Raw genomic sequence first — 16,840 nt, 5'->3', positions numbered from 1 at the left:
TTTTCAGGGGCAGGAACTGGAAGACTGGTCAGGCTTGAGGGAAAGATGAACGGAGCAAGGACAGCCGGACAATAACCTGTAACACAACACCAAATCTGCACTGGAAATGTTTACCAAGAAGAAAGTGAATGTTCCTGAGTGGCCGAGTGACAGTTGACTTAAATCTACTTGAAAATCTATGACAAGACCTGAAAATGGTTGTCTAGCAATTATCAACAACCAATTTGACAGAGCTTGAATAATTTTGAAAAGAATAGTGGGCAAATGTTGCGCAATCCAGGTATGGAAAGCTCTTAAGAGACTTACCCAGAAAGATTCACAGCTGTAATTGCTGCCAAAGGGGCTTCCACAAAGTATTGACTCAGGGGTGTGAATACTTATGCAAATTAGATATTTATTTATTTCAATTTCAAGACATCTGCAACATTTTCTAAGAACATGTTTTCAGTTTGTCATTATGGGGTATTGTGTGTAGATGAATACATTTTGAGTGCAGCCTGTAACACTACAAATTGTGGAATAAGTCAAGGGGTATGACTACATTCTGAAGGCACTGCAGGTACAAACCCATTTCACTTGCTATGTGCCATCGCAGTTCTGACATGACGTTCTGATAGTGTGCATAGATAAGAACATTCTATTTACAAATACAATGAACAAGTACAATATTGACAGTTAATGCTATTTTAAATAATATATTTCCAGATGTAGAATTTTTTGTTAGATACATTAATTAGTCAGATTTGTGTATAAATAGGCCTCCCCAGAAGTCGGTAGGACTTGAATAACTTCCAAGGATATCAGGCATAGTCAGTAGCCACCAATCAGTGTTGGTGCTTTTCCTTCAGTGAAATAGACCTGTTGCTGTTCTTCATGCTGTACAGCAGTGCAGCACCCATGTCTGTTAGATACTGAAGCGGAGAGAGATATGAAGGAGGGAGATTAGCAGGGTAGACTAGAGGAAGTTAGGGGGTAATATTTGGATAGGAGCATGAGATTGCGAAGGTAAAATAGCATGATTTGTGTATCTGAATTGTACGTTAGATATTACCATAGAGGCAATTGTAGTCTGGGCGAAAATATGTTGTAATGTTCATATCAGGGTTCTATATCGATGGATATGTTATACATTACCTGCAGTGTATCAGAATGTATGGATTGTCTCTAAGATGGGAAATAAAACAATGACAATTAGTCTTTAATTACTAAACAGAATGTATTGAAGAATGCACCATCATCTCACACAGTTTCTCTTTCACAATTATCTCAATACTGCACACACAGACCTACCCTTGTGTAGTTTTGTAGGCTGTTGTGTATAGGGTCCATGGTTTTAAGCCATTTTGAATAAATCAGTTTGTCTTCTGCACTTCTATCATACTCTCTGATAAGGTAAAAGACAAGCATGTTGTCACGTATACAAACTAATACAAGTTGACAAATGCCCATGTACAGCAGAAATGACCAGCCAACACGCAAGCACAAACGTGCACATGCTCATACACATACTCGCACTCTCGCTCTCACCCACAAAAACAGGCCTTGTTCACTCATGTGAATCCGGCTGTCAGTCTCACTCACTAATTAGCGCCCATTCTGAGGCTCTGCCTCCACACACACGCAGGCACGCGCACGCACGGAAGCATAGGCACACACACACACACACACACACACACACACACACACACACACACACACACACACACACACACACACACACACACACACACACACACACACACACACACACACACACACACACACACACACACACACACACACACACACACACACGTTTTGCTGTCCGTCAACCTTCTCACTAAATCATTCACTCACAGGGCTCTCTCCATCAGTTCCCTCTGTGTCTCCCCCTCACTCTTTGCGTCTTGGAAGCGGCCCCTGACAGCTAGAGCGGCGCTGGCCTGGGATGAGTTGAGCTGAATGATAGCTAGAAACAGAGAGGAGAGGACCACTGAGCTGAGAGGGAGAGGAGAGAGGTATACAGTGTTAGGCTACTATCATGACTCCTAACATGGTTGTCATCATCATTATTCTCATATCACATTGTTTTGCAAATGGAGTGGATTGTGATGTGTAAATACATTTCTATAATTCTTTGACTTGAACTAGTCTTTCTGGTAGATAAACTAGCAACAAAAGGCATTTCTGAATTCACATGTCATGAATGCTGGAAAATGCTGGAGTGAGTTCTGGACGTGTCCCATTACCTGTCATCCGTCACCTCTTTATCAGCCGTCAGCACTCTGAGCATACTGTGTCCATCCTTCTGTCTGTATCTCAGCTGCAGCTGAACAGACACACGGCCACCTGCCACTGGGGCTGACACTAAACGTCAGAGAAAGAAAAAAATGTTACAAATCTATTCCTCTGTGAACTTGGTCCCCAATCCTTAAATCTTTGACTGGGTCTTCTCCTCATCCCTCTGTTCTCACCCTCTCCCTGTGAGCCGTGTTCCCTCGCTCCAAATTGAAAGGTGATTTCTGTGTCTGATGCCACATTGCCCACCTCTCTGGTCACCCTGTTCCCAGCCTCCCTCTCTCCTTTCACACACCTGGCGGAAGAGCGAATGAGGGCGAGAGATGAAGGCCTTTTCCAGTCAAATCAGGGATCTCTGTTCAAATGTGTCGCTGGTGTGACAGTGCTAGATTTCCCATTCACAATTTAGGATTGTCAATTCACCCCCCAAAAAATGATTGAGGATGAGCATGCAACTGGGGTTCCTAAGCATTTAAACCACTTAATTTTAAATACAGATGGTGACGTACATACACATTACGAATGCATTATACATATACAAACATCTACCCACACACATATACTATATTTGAAAATACACATGAATATACAGATGTTTAATTCAACACTTACAGTGTTGTGGGGAGCAGCAAAGTGACACTACAGTGTGTCGCTATCGTCCTGTTCTCAATAATCTCCTCAAATTCAGTGTATAGTTCATGTGGACTTGCTACTACCACCTAGGGGGAAAGGATGACACGTACAGTACCATATTAAAAGACACATATTGAACAATGGACTCTGATCACATATGGGCCAAATAGGACTGTAGCTCAATGACATACACAGCACAAAGGAGAGTAATACAAGATGATTTATTGTATCACATACCTTTCCGCTTGTGCGGTCTGCTAGTCTCCCCAGCTCATCAAGTCTGCAGTCTGTCCCCTCGATAGCCAACACTGATACCGTCACCCTAGGAGAGAAAGGGTTACATACTGTAAGCGCTTGCTTATAATATTCAATAACTGAAAATCACTTATGACAACATCTAAAAGGCTATCAACATAGTCTGTAGGAAAATGAGCTATTTCAAGGTAAAATAGGTTCTCCACTGTGATGCTCAAATAGAAGTGAAAATGTAGCTAGTGAAGACAGTACAGAGTTGCACCGACCCCTGGCTAGCAGCGTACTCCCCCAGGTCGTGGTAGAAGATAGTGGAGGAGAGGCAAGGTCGAGCATCAATGCCCTCCACCTCCAGATTCCCCAGGTCTGTGTTGGCCTTTCCATCTGTGCAGATGATCACCTGGGAAGAGGGCAATACATTATATTGGTACTACATCATAAACAAAACAGATACAGTATGTATTCAGAGCACTGGAACTATGGGACTGACTGACCTTTGACCCTGGTTGCCGAGAAGCCATCGCTATGGCTACAAGAGAAGCAGGACCTAAAGCCGTGGCACCACTCTCAGACAATCTTTTAATGAAAAGAGGAAGTGACAACATACCATTATTTGATACAATTATTGCTTCATTGGACCAGTTTGAATGAGTCCATGGCTTATTTGCTCTTGGACCACATGGGCCCTTGAATTAAAATGTAGAGTTTGTTTTTATTGCCCCTTTCAACATTACCCTAGAATCTCTCTCTGTAGACAGTCCCTGGTCCTGGAGAGGGGTTGTGGGCTGGGGAAGCTGAACGCTGCTTCCTTAAGGTATTCACTGTCAATCAACTCCGCACCCCGCAAAAAACGTGAGGTGAACTCGTCATATCCATGCAGAGTCACCTGTCAAGACAAACATCAGTGGATGATCTTAAGATACAGATCAAAACAACTTCAGATTTACACCCAACTATTGGACAAATGCATCCAAATATTGAATCCAAATCAGGGAATATGAAATGTCACCCCCCCCCCAAAAAAATTTTTTTTTATATAAAGAGCATGAAAACACCATTTCATTAGATGTCAACATGCATAAATAGTCAATCATGTCAATGTGAAATGGGTGTAATATTGAACCTGATTGTTGAACGTGATGAGTCCTACTCGCATGTGTGGTTGTGTTTCACTCAGCTTCCAAACACTCTGTAACACTGCTTCCTGAACAAACTGGTTTAAAATCCGCATTGGTGTTATCATTACCAGCATGTACACAACCACAGACCATTATCAATTCTAGCAAAGCAAATGATTGTGAATCTGCCACTGCATATTTCATTTACTGGTAGTTACTACGATCATCACAATATCTCCCAAATGTATCCACTTATGCCCATTTAAATAATCAAAGATGGTTGACCTGAAGACGTGACCTGTAGATTGGCTGTTTTCCTTCCAACACCTGGCACAAGAAAAAGAGAGAATTTCACAGTATATACTGTGGTCAGTAGAAATGGTCAGAAATACAGCTTCAACCAGCACTGATTGTGAAGCTACTTAAAACAGAAAAATATGGTTTTTACAGAACAAAATTGATTATAGAGGTATCCCTAATCACATGTATTCTAATCTAACCATACAGAGCCTGGGGAAAACACTAACAAATAACACTAATGATCTTGTGTTCAAACCTGGGAGGTGATACTCATGGACGCTGAGATGTCGATACAGAACAGGAGCAGTGTGTCTGTAAGGGCCAGGGCCTTGTCACCAGGGGTCAACAGGAAGACACTGTCCCGGCAACCGAGACAGGTGGCAGATGATGAGGTAGGTGGTTCCAATGATGACTGGCAAAAATAACAGACATTCACCTGTAGAGCAACAGAGGGATGTTGGAAATGCAGTTGTTTGAGAGAAATTGTACCTTCAGTAGTTATGAATTACAATAAGTAGTAGATATAACTTCACTGAGGTTTACTGTAGGTCTACCATTATTGTTGAATAATTTGGAAGGCAGGAAGTTAGAATCATAACAGGGATTACCGCTTGACCACTGTGATTATTTTATCATATTGCGTAGGATTCATATTCAAGAGAGTGTGAAAGGTCAAACTACCACATTGTCATAGAAGGAGTCCAGCACAGAGCCACACCGGGAACAGCAGGTGGGCTCTCCCTCTATGGTGAACACTGTGATTGGACACACGTTGGTCAACACAGACAAGCAAGTTAGACTGTGACATACCGAGAGACAGTATAAAAGTCAGGAGAATCACACAGAGAGACAGTGAAAAGTCAGGTCAAAGGCATTGAGTATCATATACCAAACATTATCTCAGAATGATAGCAGGAATAGTCCACTAACCGTTTTCCTCTGATATCAGCTCCCACAAACTGACTAGGATCACATTTGGATTCCCTACCAATGGTTCCCTTGATCCTGTGTAGTAAATGGCCATTAGTAGTTGCAATTATGCTTTATATCTTTATTCATGAGCGCCTACATTTTTTCTTTTCAATGAGGAATTATCTAATGAACTGTGAAGATACTGTATACTAATGGATGTCCATAATGAAACAGGATTTACTGGAGGATGAAGAGGAGGACTTTGAGGAGGAGAAAGAATCAGGCAACAGAACTAGGTATTCCGGACAGGACTTCATAAAGGAAGGTCTTGGTGGCAAGGCTGGAGCTAGAAGTAGAGAGAATCATGTTTTTCAACTCTGGTTGTAGTCATAATCTTCATCACATCTTTATCATCACACGCAAGACTGTTTGTTTTGTTGGCATCTTAAGATGTGAATTGCATGAATGGTGGTATGGTCCGACAATGCTAGCTTTGAGCCTAAAAATTAATGTCTCTTGAGAGGACATTAACCAGTTACCTGACTTCTGTGCAGATCCACTGCTGCCGGTGGTGTTTGGATGCTTCATCTCTTCCCCACTGCCTTCTGGGATATTGTATGAGTAGTCTGGATCCCATGGATGACTCCCAATGTCTGGTTCCTTCTTTGGAAGGTCATAGGTCAGCCTCTGGCTATTGGAAGGGAGAAGGGAAGGTGGGCCTGGGATTGGCTGGACGCAAGCAGGCGATTGAGATCGCATGAATGGGGGGAGCAGAGCTGGGGAAGGTGGAAATGGACACAATGTTAGCCACAATCTCAAGAGTTCACTCATGACTTTTGAGACACTGAAATTGAACTGTATATCCTAAAAATTACATTATACATTGAATTCCCCAGTACAGTGATGCTAGGAAAACCTGTCCATTGAGCTGTTTGAAATGTGAGCTGTTGGGGCGAGTCTGGAACATTCCCTCTTCTAATATGGAAGGCTGAATTCTCATACAATGGCAAGGGGTTGGGAGCTGTCTTCACCTCACCATTTTTAAAACATTTCTCAGTGATTCTCTGTTCTGGAGAGTGGTGTTGTTGTTTTTGTAGTTCTGGGGAGGGTGCTGGAGGAGGAGGGGGAGGACTGCGGGGACGGATTCTGTTTGGGGGAGGAAGGAGAGCTGGGAGAGATGAGAGACAGAGCATTGTTAATGTTAATGTCTATTACACAGGATTCATTCATGAACTGGCAGGACAGTGTTTGGGCAGCAACGGGCATTCAGACAGGATGGGGATTCACTGACAGGGCATTCACTGACAGGACATTCACTGAGAGGACATTCACTGACTGGACATTCACTGACAGGACATTCACTGACAGGACATTCACTGACAGGACATTCACTGACAGGACAGTGTTTGGGCAGCAACGGGCATTCGGACAATGTTAGCAAGATTTAATTTGAAGTGTGTCTGAAAAATTATAACTCACCTGAACGTTTAACTGCAATTTGTGGTTTCGTTTGGACTTCCCTCTGATAGGTTGATGGAGGGACATAAACAAACCCACAGGCAAACTCCATTGGTGGTCCTACCACCTAAACAGGGATAATCAACTAGATTCAGCTGCAGGCCAATGGTCAGGACGCAGGAACATAATTACAAATAATTTGTACACTGCAAATTGACCCCAAGAAGAACAAACAGATATATTTGACTAAAACATAATAATTTCAAACCTTACTTACATTTGTATATGATCACATACATCTCTCTATTATGTGTGTGAAAACTTTGGAACTTGGAGCTGATTTGATGGTGTTTTTACAGTCTTTTATGTCCAACAATAATTTAAAAATCCCCTCAGCAGCCTTATATATATATATATATATCCACACAGTTCCAGTAAAACGTACGGGCACACCTACTCATTAAAGGGTTTTTATATATTGTAGAATAATAGTGAAGACATCAAAACTATACAATTACGCATATGGAATCATGTAGTAACCAAAAAAGTTGAAAAGTCTAAAACAAATCAAAATATAGCCATCAATAAAAAACAAAAACACATAAACACACCTTCACTTCCCTTTTCCCCCTACTATTGCCTTGATGCCAGCTTTGTACACTGTTGGCATTCACTCAACCAGCTTCACGAGGTAGTCACCTGGAATGCATTTCAATGAACAGGTGTGCCTTGTTAAAAGTTCATTTGTGGAATTTCTTTCCTTCTTAATGTGTTTGAGCCAATCAGTTGTGTTGTGACAAGGTAGGAGTGGTATACAGAAGATAGCCCTATTTGGTAAAAGACCAAGTCCATATTATGGCAAGAACAGCTCAAATAATCAAAGAGAAACAACAGTCCATCATTACTTTAAGACATGAAGGTCAGTCAATATGGAACATGTCAGGAATATTTGAAAGTTTCTCCAAGTGCAGTCGCAGAAACCATCAAGCGCTATGATGAAACTGGCTCTCATGACGCCACAGGAAAGGAAGACCCAGAATTACCTCTGCTGCAGAAGATAGGTTCATTAGAGTTACCAGCCTCAGAAATTGCAGCCCAAATAAATGCTTCACAGAGTTCAAGTAACAGACACATGTCAGCATCCACTGTTCAGAGGAGACTGTGTCAATCCGGCCTTCGTGGTAGAATTGCTGCAAAGAAACCACTACTAAATGACACCAATAACATCAACTTTTTCACATTACGCTTTTTTTGTGGGGGAAGGATAATTAACGAAAAGGCAACTCGAATTAACTTTGATCGCTTTTGTTAGAATTTTTCCCTAGCAATTATTTTGCATGCAACGAGAGTTACCGAATCCGGCCAAATAGGTTCGGGAACAAAACAGTCCAAAACGGAGAGGTGCCGGATCCTGTTCCGGTAGGATTCGGCTCAAATTAAGCACTGCTCACTAGCAAGTTCCAAACTACCTCTGGAAGCAACGTCAGTACAATAACTGTTCGTGGGGAGCTTCATGAAATGGGTTTCCATGGCCGAGCAGCTGCACACAAGCCTAAGATCACCATGCGCAATGCCAAGTGTTGGCTGGAGTGGTGTAACGCTCGCCTCCATTGGACTCTGGAGCAGAGGAAGCTCGTTCTCTGGAATGATGAATCACGCTTCACCATCTGGCAGTCCGACAGACAAATCTGAGTTTGGCGGATGCCAGGAGAACATTTTTTTTTTCTTGTGCATTTTGCTATGTTGTTATTTGCCTTTGTCATGACTCCTGCATACTTTGTTAACTACAAACTTTCTACAAACTTTCTTTACCCAACCATGGGACAGACTATGTTTGGGACTCGGGACTCTGACTCTTTATTGGTTTACACAGACTTAAAAAAAATGTATGTTACCTGATGAAATTGCTGTACAATATGATCTTGTTGCCATCTGATGCACATTCAGATGTCATAAATCAACACTGCAGAGCTCTCCCTGTCCTGTGCTGTGCCTTGATTGTATTAATGTTGATGATATCTGGAAATGTGCATGTACACCCTGGCCCATCTACTGTGCTAACCCCAATTCTGACTTGTACTCTGATATCTGCTTCACTGATATCTGCTCTCGTAAAAGCCTGGGTTTTCTGCACGTTAAGACTAGAAGCTTATTACCTAAAATGGATCATTTGAAAGTGTGGGTTCACAACTCCAATCCAGATGTGTTGGTCATTACTGAGACGTGATTAAGGAAGAGTGTTTTGAATGCTGATGTTAATCTTTCTGGTTATAGCCTTTTTTGGCAAGACAGATCTTCCAAAGGTGGGGGAGTGGCAATCTTTACCAAGGATCACCTTCAGTGCATGGTTGTCTCCATCAAGTCTGTCCCCAAACAATTTGATTTGCTGGTTTTAAGCATTAAACTTTCAAATAGCTCTTTGTTGATAGTTGCTGGGTACTATCGTTCTCCATCAGCACCGGCCTGTACCCTACCTGCCCTAAGCTCTCTCTTGGTCCCTTACACTAAGTCTGAATTTGTCCTGCTTGGCGACCAAAACTGGGACATGCTTAAAATACCTGGCCAAGTCATAAAGCAAATGGGACTCCCTAAATCCTTCTCAGATTATCACCAATCCCACAAGGTATGACTCCAAACACCCAGAAAAGGCTACTCTCCTCTATGTTATCCTCAGAAATGATCTTGATAGGTTTCAGTCTGGTGTTTTCTGTAATGACCATAGTGATCACTGTTTTACAGCCTGTGTTGTAATGGCTGCTCAGTGAAACGACCTGTCCTGATTTGTCATGGACACTTGCTAAAAACTTTAATGAGCAAGCCTTCCTTCATGAACTGGCCTCTGTAAAATGGTATAGAATCAGCTTGATCCCCTCTGTCGAAGATGCTTGGACTTTGTTTTTTTGATATTTTCAGTGGTATTGTTAACAAAAACGCCCCCATAAAGAAAATGAGAATGAAAAACAGGTTCAGCCCCTGGTTCGACCGTGATCTTGCAGAGTTACTCCACCTCAAGAATTGCATTTGGCGAAAGGCTCGGTACACGCATACTATGGCTGACTGGCTTTCGTTCAGGTAAATGAGAAATAAGTGCACTCTGGCTATCCGGAAGGCCAAAGTTAGTTACTTTAAGGAGCACTTCTCGCTCTGTGGGTCTAACCCCAAGAAGTACTGGAAAACAGTTAAAGACCTGGAGAATAAACCCTCCTCCTCACAGCTGCCCATGTCCCTTAATGTTGATGATGTGGTTGTTACTGACAAGAAGCACATGGCTGAGCTCTTTAATCACCACTTCATTAAGTCAAGATTCCTATTTGACTCAGCCATGCCTCCTTGCCCGTCCAACATTTCCTCATCTCCCACCTCTTCTAATGCGACTATCCCCGATGCTTCTCCTTCTTTTCCCCTGCCCCGCTACAAAGTTTGTCCCTGCAGGCAGTCACTGAGTCCAATGTGCTAAAGGAGCTCCTTAAACTAGACCCCCTAAAACCATCTGGGTCAGACGGTTTAGACCCTTTCTTCTTTAAGGTTGCTGCCCCTATCATCGCTAAGCCTATCTCCAACCTTTTAAACCAGAGCCGCCAGTCAGCCAGGTTCTGCCAGAGCCGCCTGTCAGCCAGGATCTGCCAGAGCCGCCAGTCAGCCAGGATCTGCCAGAGTCGTCAGTCAGTACTGAGCTACCCCTCAGTACTGAGCTACCCCTCAGTCCCGAGCTACCCCTCAGTCCCGAGCTACCCCTCAGTCCCGAGTTGCCCCCCAGTCCCGAGCTGCCCCTCAGTCCAGTGGGGTCCTTTAGTAGGGTTGCCAGTCTTAGGTTGGCGGGGGGGGGGGGGGGGGGGGGACGGACGACATATGTTTCTATGTTTTGTTTGGTCAGAGTGTGATCTGAGTGGGCATTCTATGTTGGATGTCTAGTTTGTCTGTTTCTGTGTTTGGCCTGATATGGTTCTCAATCAGAGGCAGGTGTTAGTCATTGTCTCTGATTGGAAGCCATATTTAGGTAGCCTGTTTTGTCATTGTGGGTTGTGGGTGATTGTCTATGTTAGTTGCTTGTGTCAGTACAGTTCTCATTATAGCTTTTCGTTTTTTATTAATTTGTAAAACTTTTGAAAAACATAATTCCGCTTTAACATTATGGTGTATTGTGTGTAGGCCAGTGACAAAATATCTCAATTTAATCCATTTTAAAATCAGGCTGTAACACAACAAAATGTAGGGAAAGTGAAAAGTTGTTAATTCTTTCTGAAGGTACAATATATACAGAAAACTTGGGGTGCCAAATAAAATCATAGCGGGCCAAATTTGGCCACCGGGCCGCCAGTTGGGGTACCCTAACCTAAGGTAAGGACATGGACATTAAAACACATCAAACCAGTCACCAGGATGTAGACACTTCTATCACATTGTCAAACTCTTATTTCTAAGCCTTTGTATGTCATTGTGATCTTGAATAAATCTTAATTTATTGCATCCGATGCAAGCTAATTACAACTAGATTAAAACACTGATGCAAACACACCCATAGGATTAGTCCCTGACAATGCTATCACTGTCCATGTAGCAGTACCAGTCAAGCTCCAGAAGACATATTGGTAACACAGTAACTAATGTTAACACACCTCTGTGGAAAGAACGGTCAAGTACAGGATAAGATTGCATTCAATGAGAGCTTACTCCGTCATACAAATGATTCTTACTTACGTATGCAAAGCCTCGTGAACAGTGACAGTTCAAACTTGAGTTACTCCCAGTCTGAAGTGTTAGGAGTGAGTGAGTGATGACATCACTCATTCTCTGTGTTATAATGTATAAAAAAAAAACTGTTTAACAAGTTTGTCCAATGCAGTGTATACATTATCTAACATGGAATGGAAACAAAACACACGCACACAGCACTGTAATACAGTCAGTGTAGAGATTGCAGTGGACATTGCGTTGTTCCACTTTGTGAATATTCATGTTTGTTAAAGTTTATGTTCAGGGAGTGTATCAGCACAGATCAGACAGGTTTGAACATTGACACTTACCACATACAGCACCAGTCAAAAGTTTGGACACACCTACTCATTCCAGACTTTTTCTTAATTTGTAGTATTTTCTCCATTGTAGAAAAATAGTGGAAACATCAACACTATGAAATAACACATATGGAATCATGTAGTAACCAATACACAAATCAAAATATATGATATATTTGAGATTCTTCAAAGTAGCCACCCTTTGCATTGATTACAGCTTTGCACAATCTTGGCATTCACTCAACCAGCTTCACAAGGTAGTCACCTGGAATGCATTTCAATGAACAGGTGTGCCTTGTTAAAAGTTCATTTGTGGAATTTATTTTCTTCTTAATGTGTTTGAGCCAATCAGATGTGTTGTGACAAGGTAGGGGTGGTATACAGCACTATTTGTTAAGTCCATATTATAGCAAGAACAGCTCAAATAAGCAAAGAGAAACGACAGTCCGTCATTACTTCAAAACATGAAGGTCAGTCAGTTTCTTCAAGCGCAGTCGCAAAAACTATCAAGCACTATGATGAAACTGGCTCTCATGAGGACTGCCACAGGAAAGGAAGACCCAGAGTTGCTTCTGCTGCAGAGGATACGTTCATTAGAGTTAACTAGGTGAACGGATGATCTGTGCATGTGTGGTTCCCACCGTGAAGCATGGAGGAGGAGGTGTGATGGTGTGTTGGTGCTTTTCTGGTGACAATGTTGGGATTTATTTAGAATTTCAATGCACACTTAACCAGCATGGCTACCACATCATTCTGTAGCGATACAGAATGCGTTTTTTTTTATTTAAATTGTACCTTTATTTTACTAGGCAAGTCAGTTAAGAACAAATTCTTATTTTCAATGACGGCCTAGGAACAGTGGGTTAACTGCCTGTTCAAGGGCAGAACGACAGATTTTGTACCTTGTCAGCTCGGGGATTTGAACTTGCAACCTTTCAGTTACTAGTCCAATGCTCTAACCACTAGGCTACACTGCCGCCCCAATGTGGGACTATAAATTGTTTTTCAATAGGACAATGACCCAAAACACACCTGTAGGCTGTGTGGGCTATTTGACCAAGAAGGAGAGTGATGGAGCGCTGCATCAGATGACCTGGCCTGCACAATCACCTGACATCAACAAAATTCAGATGAGTTGGTGTCACGCCCTGGTCTTAGTATTTTGTGTTTATATATTTATTTGGTCAGGCCAGGGTGTGACATGGGGTTATTTTGTGTTGTGTTGTGGTATTGGGGGTTTTAGTAGGTATTGGGATTGTGGCTGAGTAGGGGTGTCTAGCATAGTCTATGGCTGCCTGAGGTTCTCAATCAGAGTCAGGTGATTCTCGTTGTCTCTGATTGGGAACCATATTTAGGTAGCCTGGGTTTCACTGTGTGTTTCTGGGTGATTGTTCCTGTCTCTGTGTTAGTTGTCACCAGACAGGCTGTATAGGTGTTCACATTTTTCCGTTTGTTGTTTTTGTATTGTTCGTGTTTTCGTTTTCATTAAACATGTATCGAACTAACCACGCTGCATTTTGGTCCGACTCCTTCGATGGAAGAAAGCCGTAACAGCTGGACCACAGAGCGAAGGAAAAGGAGCCAGCAAGTGCTCAGCATATGTGGGAACTCCTTGAAGACTGTTGGAAAAGCATTCCTTATGAAGCTGGTTGAGAGAATGACAAGAGTGTGCAAAGCTGTCATCAAGGCAAATGGTGGCTATTTTGAAGAATCTCAAATATAAAATACGTTTTGATTTGTTTCACAATTTTTGGGGGGTTGTAACATGATTCCATATGTGTTATTTCATAGATTTGATGTCTTTGGCAGCAATTACAGCTGTAAGTATTTCTGTGCAAGTCTCTAAGAGCCTGCACACCTGGATTGCACAATATTTGGACATTATTCTTTAAAAAAATCATGTTCTGTCAAGTTGATTGTCGATCGTTGCTAGACAACCCTTTTTAAGTCTTGCCAAAGATTTTGAGCCGATTTAAGTCAAAACTATAACACAGCCACTCAAGAACATTCAATGTCATCTTGGTATGAAACTCCAGTATATATTTGGCCTTGTGTTTTTGGTTGTTGTCCTGCTGAAAGGTGAATTTGTCTCCCAGTGTCTGTTGGAAAGCAGACTGAACCAGGTTTTCCTCTAGGATTTTTCCTGTGCTTAGCTCTATTCCATTTATTCTTATCCTAAAAAACAACCTAGTCCTTGCCAATGACAAGCATACCCATAAAATGACGCAGCCACGGCCATGCTAGAAAATATGAAGAGTGCTACTCAGTGTTGTGTTGTGTTGGATTTGTCCCAAACATAATGCTTTGTATTCAGGACATAAAGTTCATTTCTTTGCCACATTTTTTGTAGTTTTACTTTAGCGCCTAATTGCAAACAGGATGCATATTTTGGAATATTTTTATTCAGTACAGGGTTTCCTTTTTTCACTCTGTCAGTTAGATTGCTATTGTGGAGTAACTACAATGTTGATCCATCCTGAGATTTCTCCTATCAGCCGTGTGTAACTGTTTTAAAGTCACCATTAGCCTCATGGTGAAATCCCTGAGCGGTTTCCTTCCTCTCCGGCAACTTAGTTAGGAAGGACGCCTGTATCTTTATAGCGACTGGTTTTATTGATACACCATCTAAAGTGTAAATAATAACTTTACCATTCCTTGGTTTTTGTTGTTGAATCTGTGTTTCAAATTCAATGCTCGACTGATGAACCTTACAGATAATTGTATGTGTGGGGTACAGGGATGAGGTTGTCATTAAAAAATAATGTTAAACTCTATTATTGCCTCATGAGTGATGCAGCGGTCTAAGGCACTGCTTTGAAGTGCTTGAGGTATCACTACAGATCCATGTTTGATCCCAGGCTATGTCACAGCCGGCCATGACCGGGAGACCCATGAAGTGTCGCACAATTGGCCCAGCGTTGTCCGGGTTAGGAGAGGGTTTGGACGGCCGGGATTTCTTTGTTCCATTGCGCTCTAGCAAGTCCTTGTGGCAGGCCGGGCACCTGCAAGCTGAATTCGGTCGCCAGCTGGATGGTGTTTCCTCTGACACATTGGTGTAGCTGGCTTCCAGGTTAACTGAGCAGTGTGTCAAGAAGCAGTGCGGCTTAGCAGGGTCATGTTTCGGAGGATGCATGGCTCTTGACCTTCATCTCTCCTGAGTCCGTAGGGGAGATGCAGCGATGGGACAAGACTGTAACTACCAATTGGATATTACGAAATTGGGGAGAAAAAGGGGTAAAGAATAAAAAATAATAAACGTTTTTACTCTTACTGCACACACCCCCCTATCCACATTGAATGAACAGTAGTGGAGAGGGTAGTAAGTTTTAAGTTCCTCGGCGTACACATCACAGACAAACTGAATTGGTCCACCCACACAGACAGCATCGTGAAGAAGGCGCAGCAGCGCCTCTTCAACCTCAGGAGGCTGAAGAAATTCGGCTTGTCACCAAAAGCACTCACAAACTTCTACAGATGCACAATCGAGAGCATCCTGTCGGGCTGTATCACCGCCTGGTACGGCAACTGCTCCGCCCACAACCGTAAAGCTCTCCAGAGGGTAGTGAGGTCTGCACAACGCATCACCGGGGGCAAACTACCTGCCCTCCAGGACACCTACACCACCCGATGTTACAGGAAGGCCATAAAGATCAAGGACAACAACCACCCGAGCCACTGCCTGTTCACCCCGCTATCATCCAGTCAGTACAGGTGCATCAAAGCTGGGACCGAGAGACTGAAAAACAGCTTCTATCTCAAGGTCATCAGACTGTTAAACAGCCACCACTAACATTGAGTGGCTGCTGCCAACACACTGACTCAACTCCAGCCACTTTATTAATGGGAATTGATGGGAAACTAGCCACTTTAAACAATGCTACCTAATATAATGTTTACATACCCTACATTATTCATCTCATATGTATACGCATATACTGTACTCTATATCATCTACTGCATCTTTATGTAATACATGTATCACTAGCCACTTTAACTATGCCACTTTGTTTACATACTCATCTCATATGTATATACTGCACTCAATACCATCTACTGTATCTTGCCTATGCCGCTCTGTACCATCACTCACTCATATATCTTTATGTACATATTCTTTATCCCCTTACACTTGTGTCTATAAAGTAATAGTTTTGAAATTGTTAGCTAGATTACTTGTTGGTTATTACTGCATTGTCGGAACTAGAAGCACAAGCATTTCGCTACACTCGCATTAACATCTGCTAACCATGTGTATGTGACAAATAAAATTTGATTTGATTTGATTTTGATTTGCAACCTATTATGTGACTTGTTAATCTATTTTTTACTCCTGAACTTATTTAGACTTGCCATAACAAAGCGGTTGAATACTTATTGACTCAAGATCTTTTAGCTTTTCATTTTTTATTAATTTGTAAAACTTTTGAAAAACATAATTCCGCTTTAACATTATGGTGTATTGTGTGTAGGCCCGTGACAAAATATCTCAATTTAATCCATTTTAAATTCAGGCTGTAACACAACAAAATGTAGGGAAAGTGAAAATGTGTTAATTCTTTCTGAAGGTACTATATATAGAGAAAACTTGGGGTGCCAAATAAAATCATAGCGAGCCAAATTTGGCCACCGGGCCGCCAGTTGGGGTACCCTAACCTACAGTAAGGACATGGACATTAAAACACATCAAACCAGTCACCAGGATGTAGACACTTCTATCACATTGTCAAACTCTTATTTCTAAGCCTTTGTATGTCATTGTGATCCTGAATAAATCTTAATTTATTGCATCCGATGCAAGCTAATTACAACTAGATTAAAACACTGATGCAAACACACCCATAGGATTAGTCCCTGACAATGCTATCACTGTCCATG

General features: G+C 42.1%; 2 protein-coding genes across 2 annotated transcripts; both read right to left on the bottom strand.

Annotated features, from left to right (window-relative positions):
- Positions 1–374: 374 nt before the first annotated feature.
- On the bottom strand, positions 375–5,013 carry LOC109865224 (circularly permutated Ras protein 1-like). The gene is made up of 12 exons (XM_031799646.1): positions 4,837–5,013; positions 3,897–4,607; positions 3,657–3,738; positions 3,432–3,562; positions 3,148–3,232; positions 2,890–2,996; positions 2,454–2,572; positions 2,229–2,346; positions 1,837–1,977; positions 1,291–1,384; positions 1,135–1,164; positions 375–911 (listed from the first exon to the last, which is right to left on the bottom strand). Exons 3-12 carry the CDS (start codon positions 3,681–3,683, stop codon positions 825–827), a joined length of 939 nt encoding a protein of 312 aa, XP_031655506.1. The 5' UTR covers positions 3,684–3,738; positions 3,897–4,607; positions 4,837–5,013; the 3' UTR covers positions 375–824.
- On the bottom strand, positions 4,831–6,645 carry LOC116355558 (uncharacterized). Its single transcript, XM_031800012.1, has 6 exons — positions 6,529–6,645; positions 6,032–6,268; positions 5,734–5,838; positions 5,511–5,585; positions 5,262–5,335; positions 4,831–4,992 (listed from the first exon to the last, which is right to left on the bottom strand). The coding sequence occupies exons 2-6, from the start codon at positions 6,249–6,251 to the stop codon at positions 4,831–4,833; spliced, it is 636 nt and encodes a 211-aa protein (XP_031655872.1). The 5' UTR covers positions 6,252–6,268; positions 6,529–6,645.
- Positions 6,646–16,840: the final 10,195 nt, after the last annotated feature.

This window comes from Oncorhynchus kisutch, linkage group LG20 (assembly GCF_002021735.2).
Source record: "Oncorhynchus kisutch isolate 150728-3 linkage group LG20, Okis_V2, whole genome shotgun sequence".
Taxonomy (NCBI): domain Eukaryota; kingdom Metazoa; phylum Chordata; class Actinopteri; order Salmoniformes; family Salmonidae; genus Oncorhynchus; species Oncorhynchus kisutch.
Note: the sequence above shows the minus strand (reverse complement) of the source record. Positions and strands in the feature narration are given on the sequence as shown.

Coding starts and splice junctions, on each gene's coding strand:
- LOC109865224 (XM_031799646.1), bottom strand. CDS start 3,683: ATGGCTTCTCGGCAACCAGGGTCAAAG. Junction 1,978..2,228: donor AAAGAGGTGACGGATGACAG/GTAATGGGACAC, acceptor TCTCCCTCTCAG/CTCAGTGGTCCTCTCCTCTC. Junction 1,385..1,836: donor GAACTGATGGAGAGAGCCCT/GTGAGTGAATGA, acceptor TTACCTTATCAG/AGAGTATGATAGAAGTGCAG.
- LOC116355558 (XM_031800012.1), bottom strand. CDS start 6,251: ATGCGATCTCAATCGCCTGCTTGCGTCCAGCCAATCCCAGGCCCACCT. Junction 5,586..5,733: donor GTCCTCCTCTTCATCCTCCA/GTAAATCCTGTT, acceptor TTTACTACACAG/GATCAAGGGAACCATTGGTA. Junction 4,993..5,261: donor ACTCCTTCTATGACAATGTG/GTAGTTTGACCT, acceptor TATTTTTGCCAG/TCATCATTGGAACCACCTAC.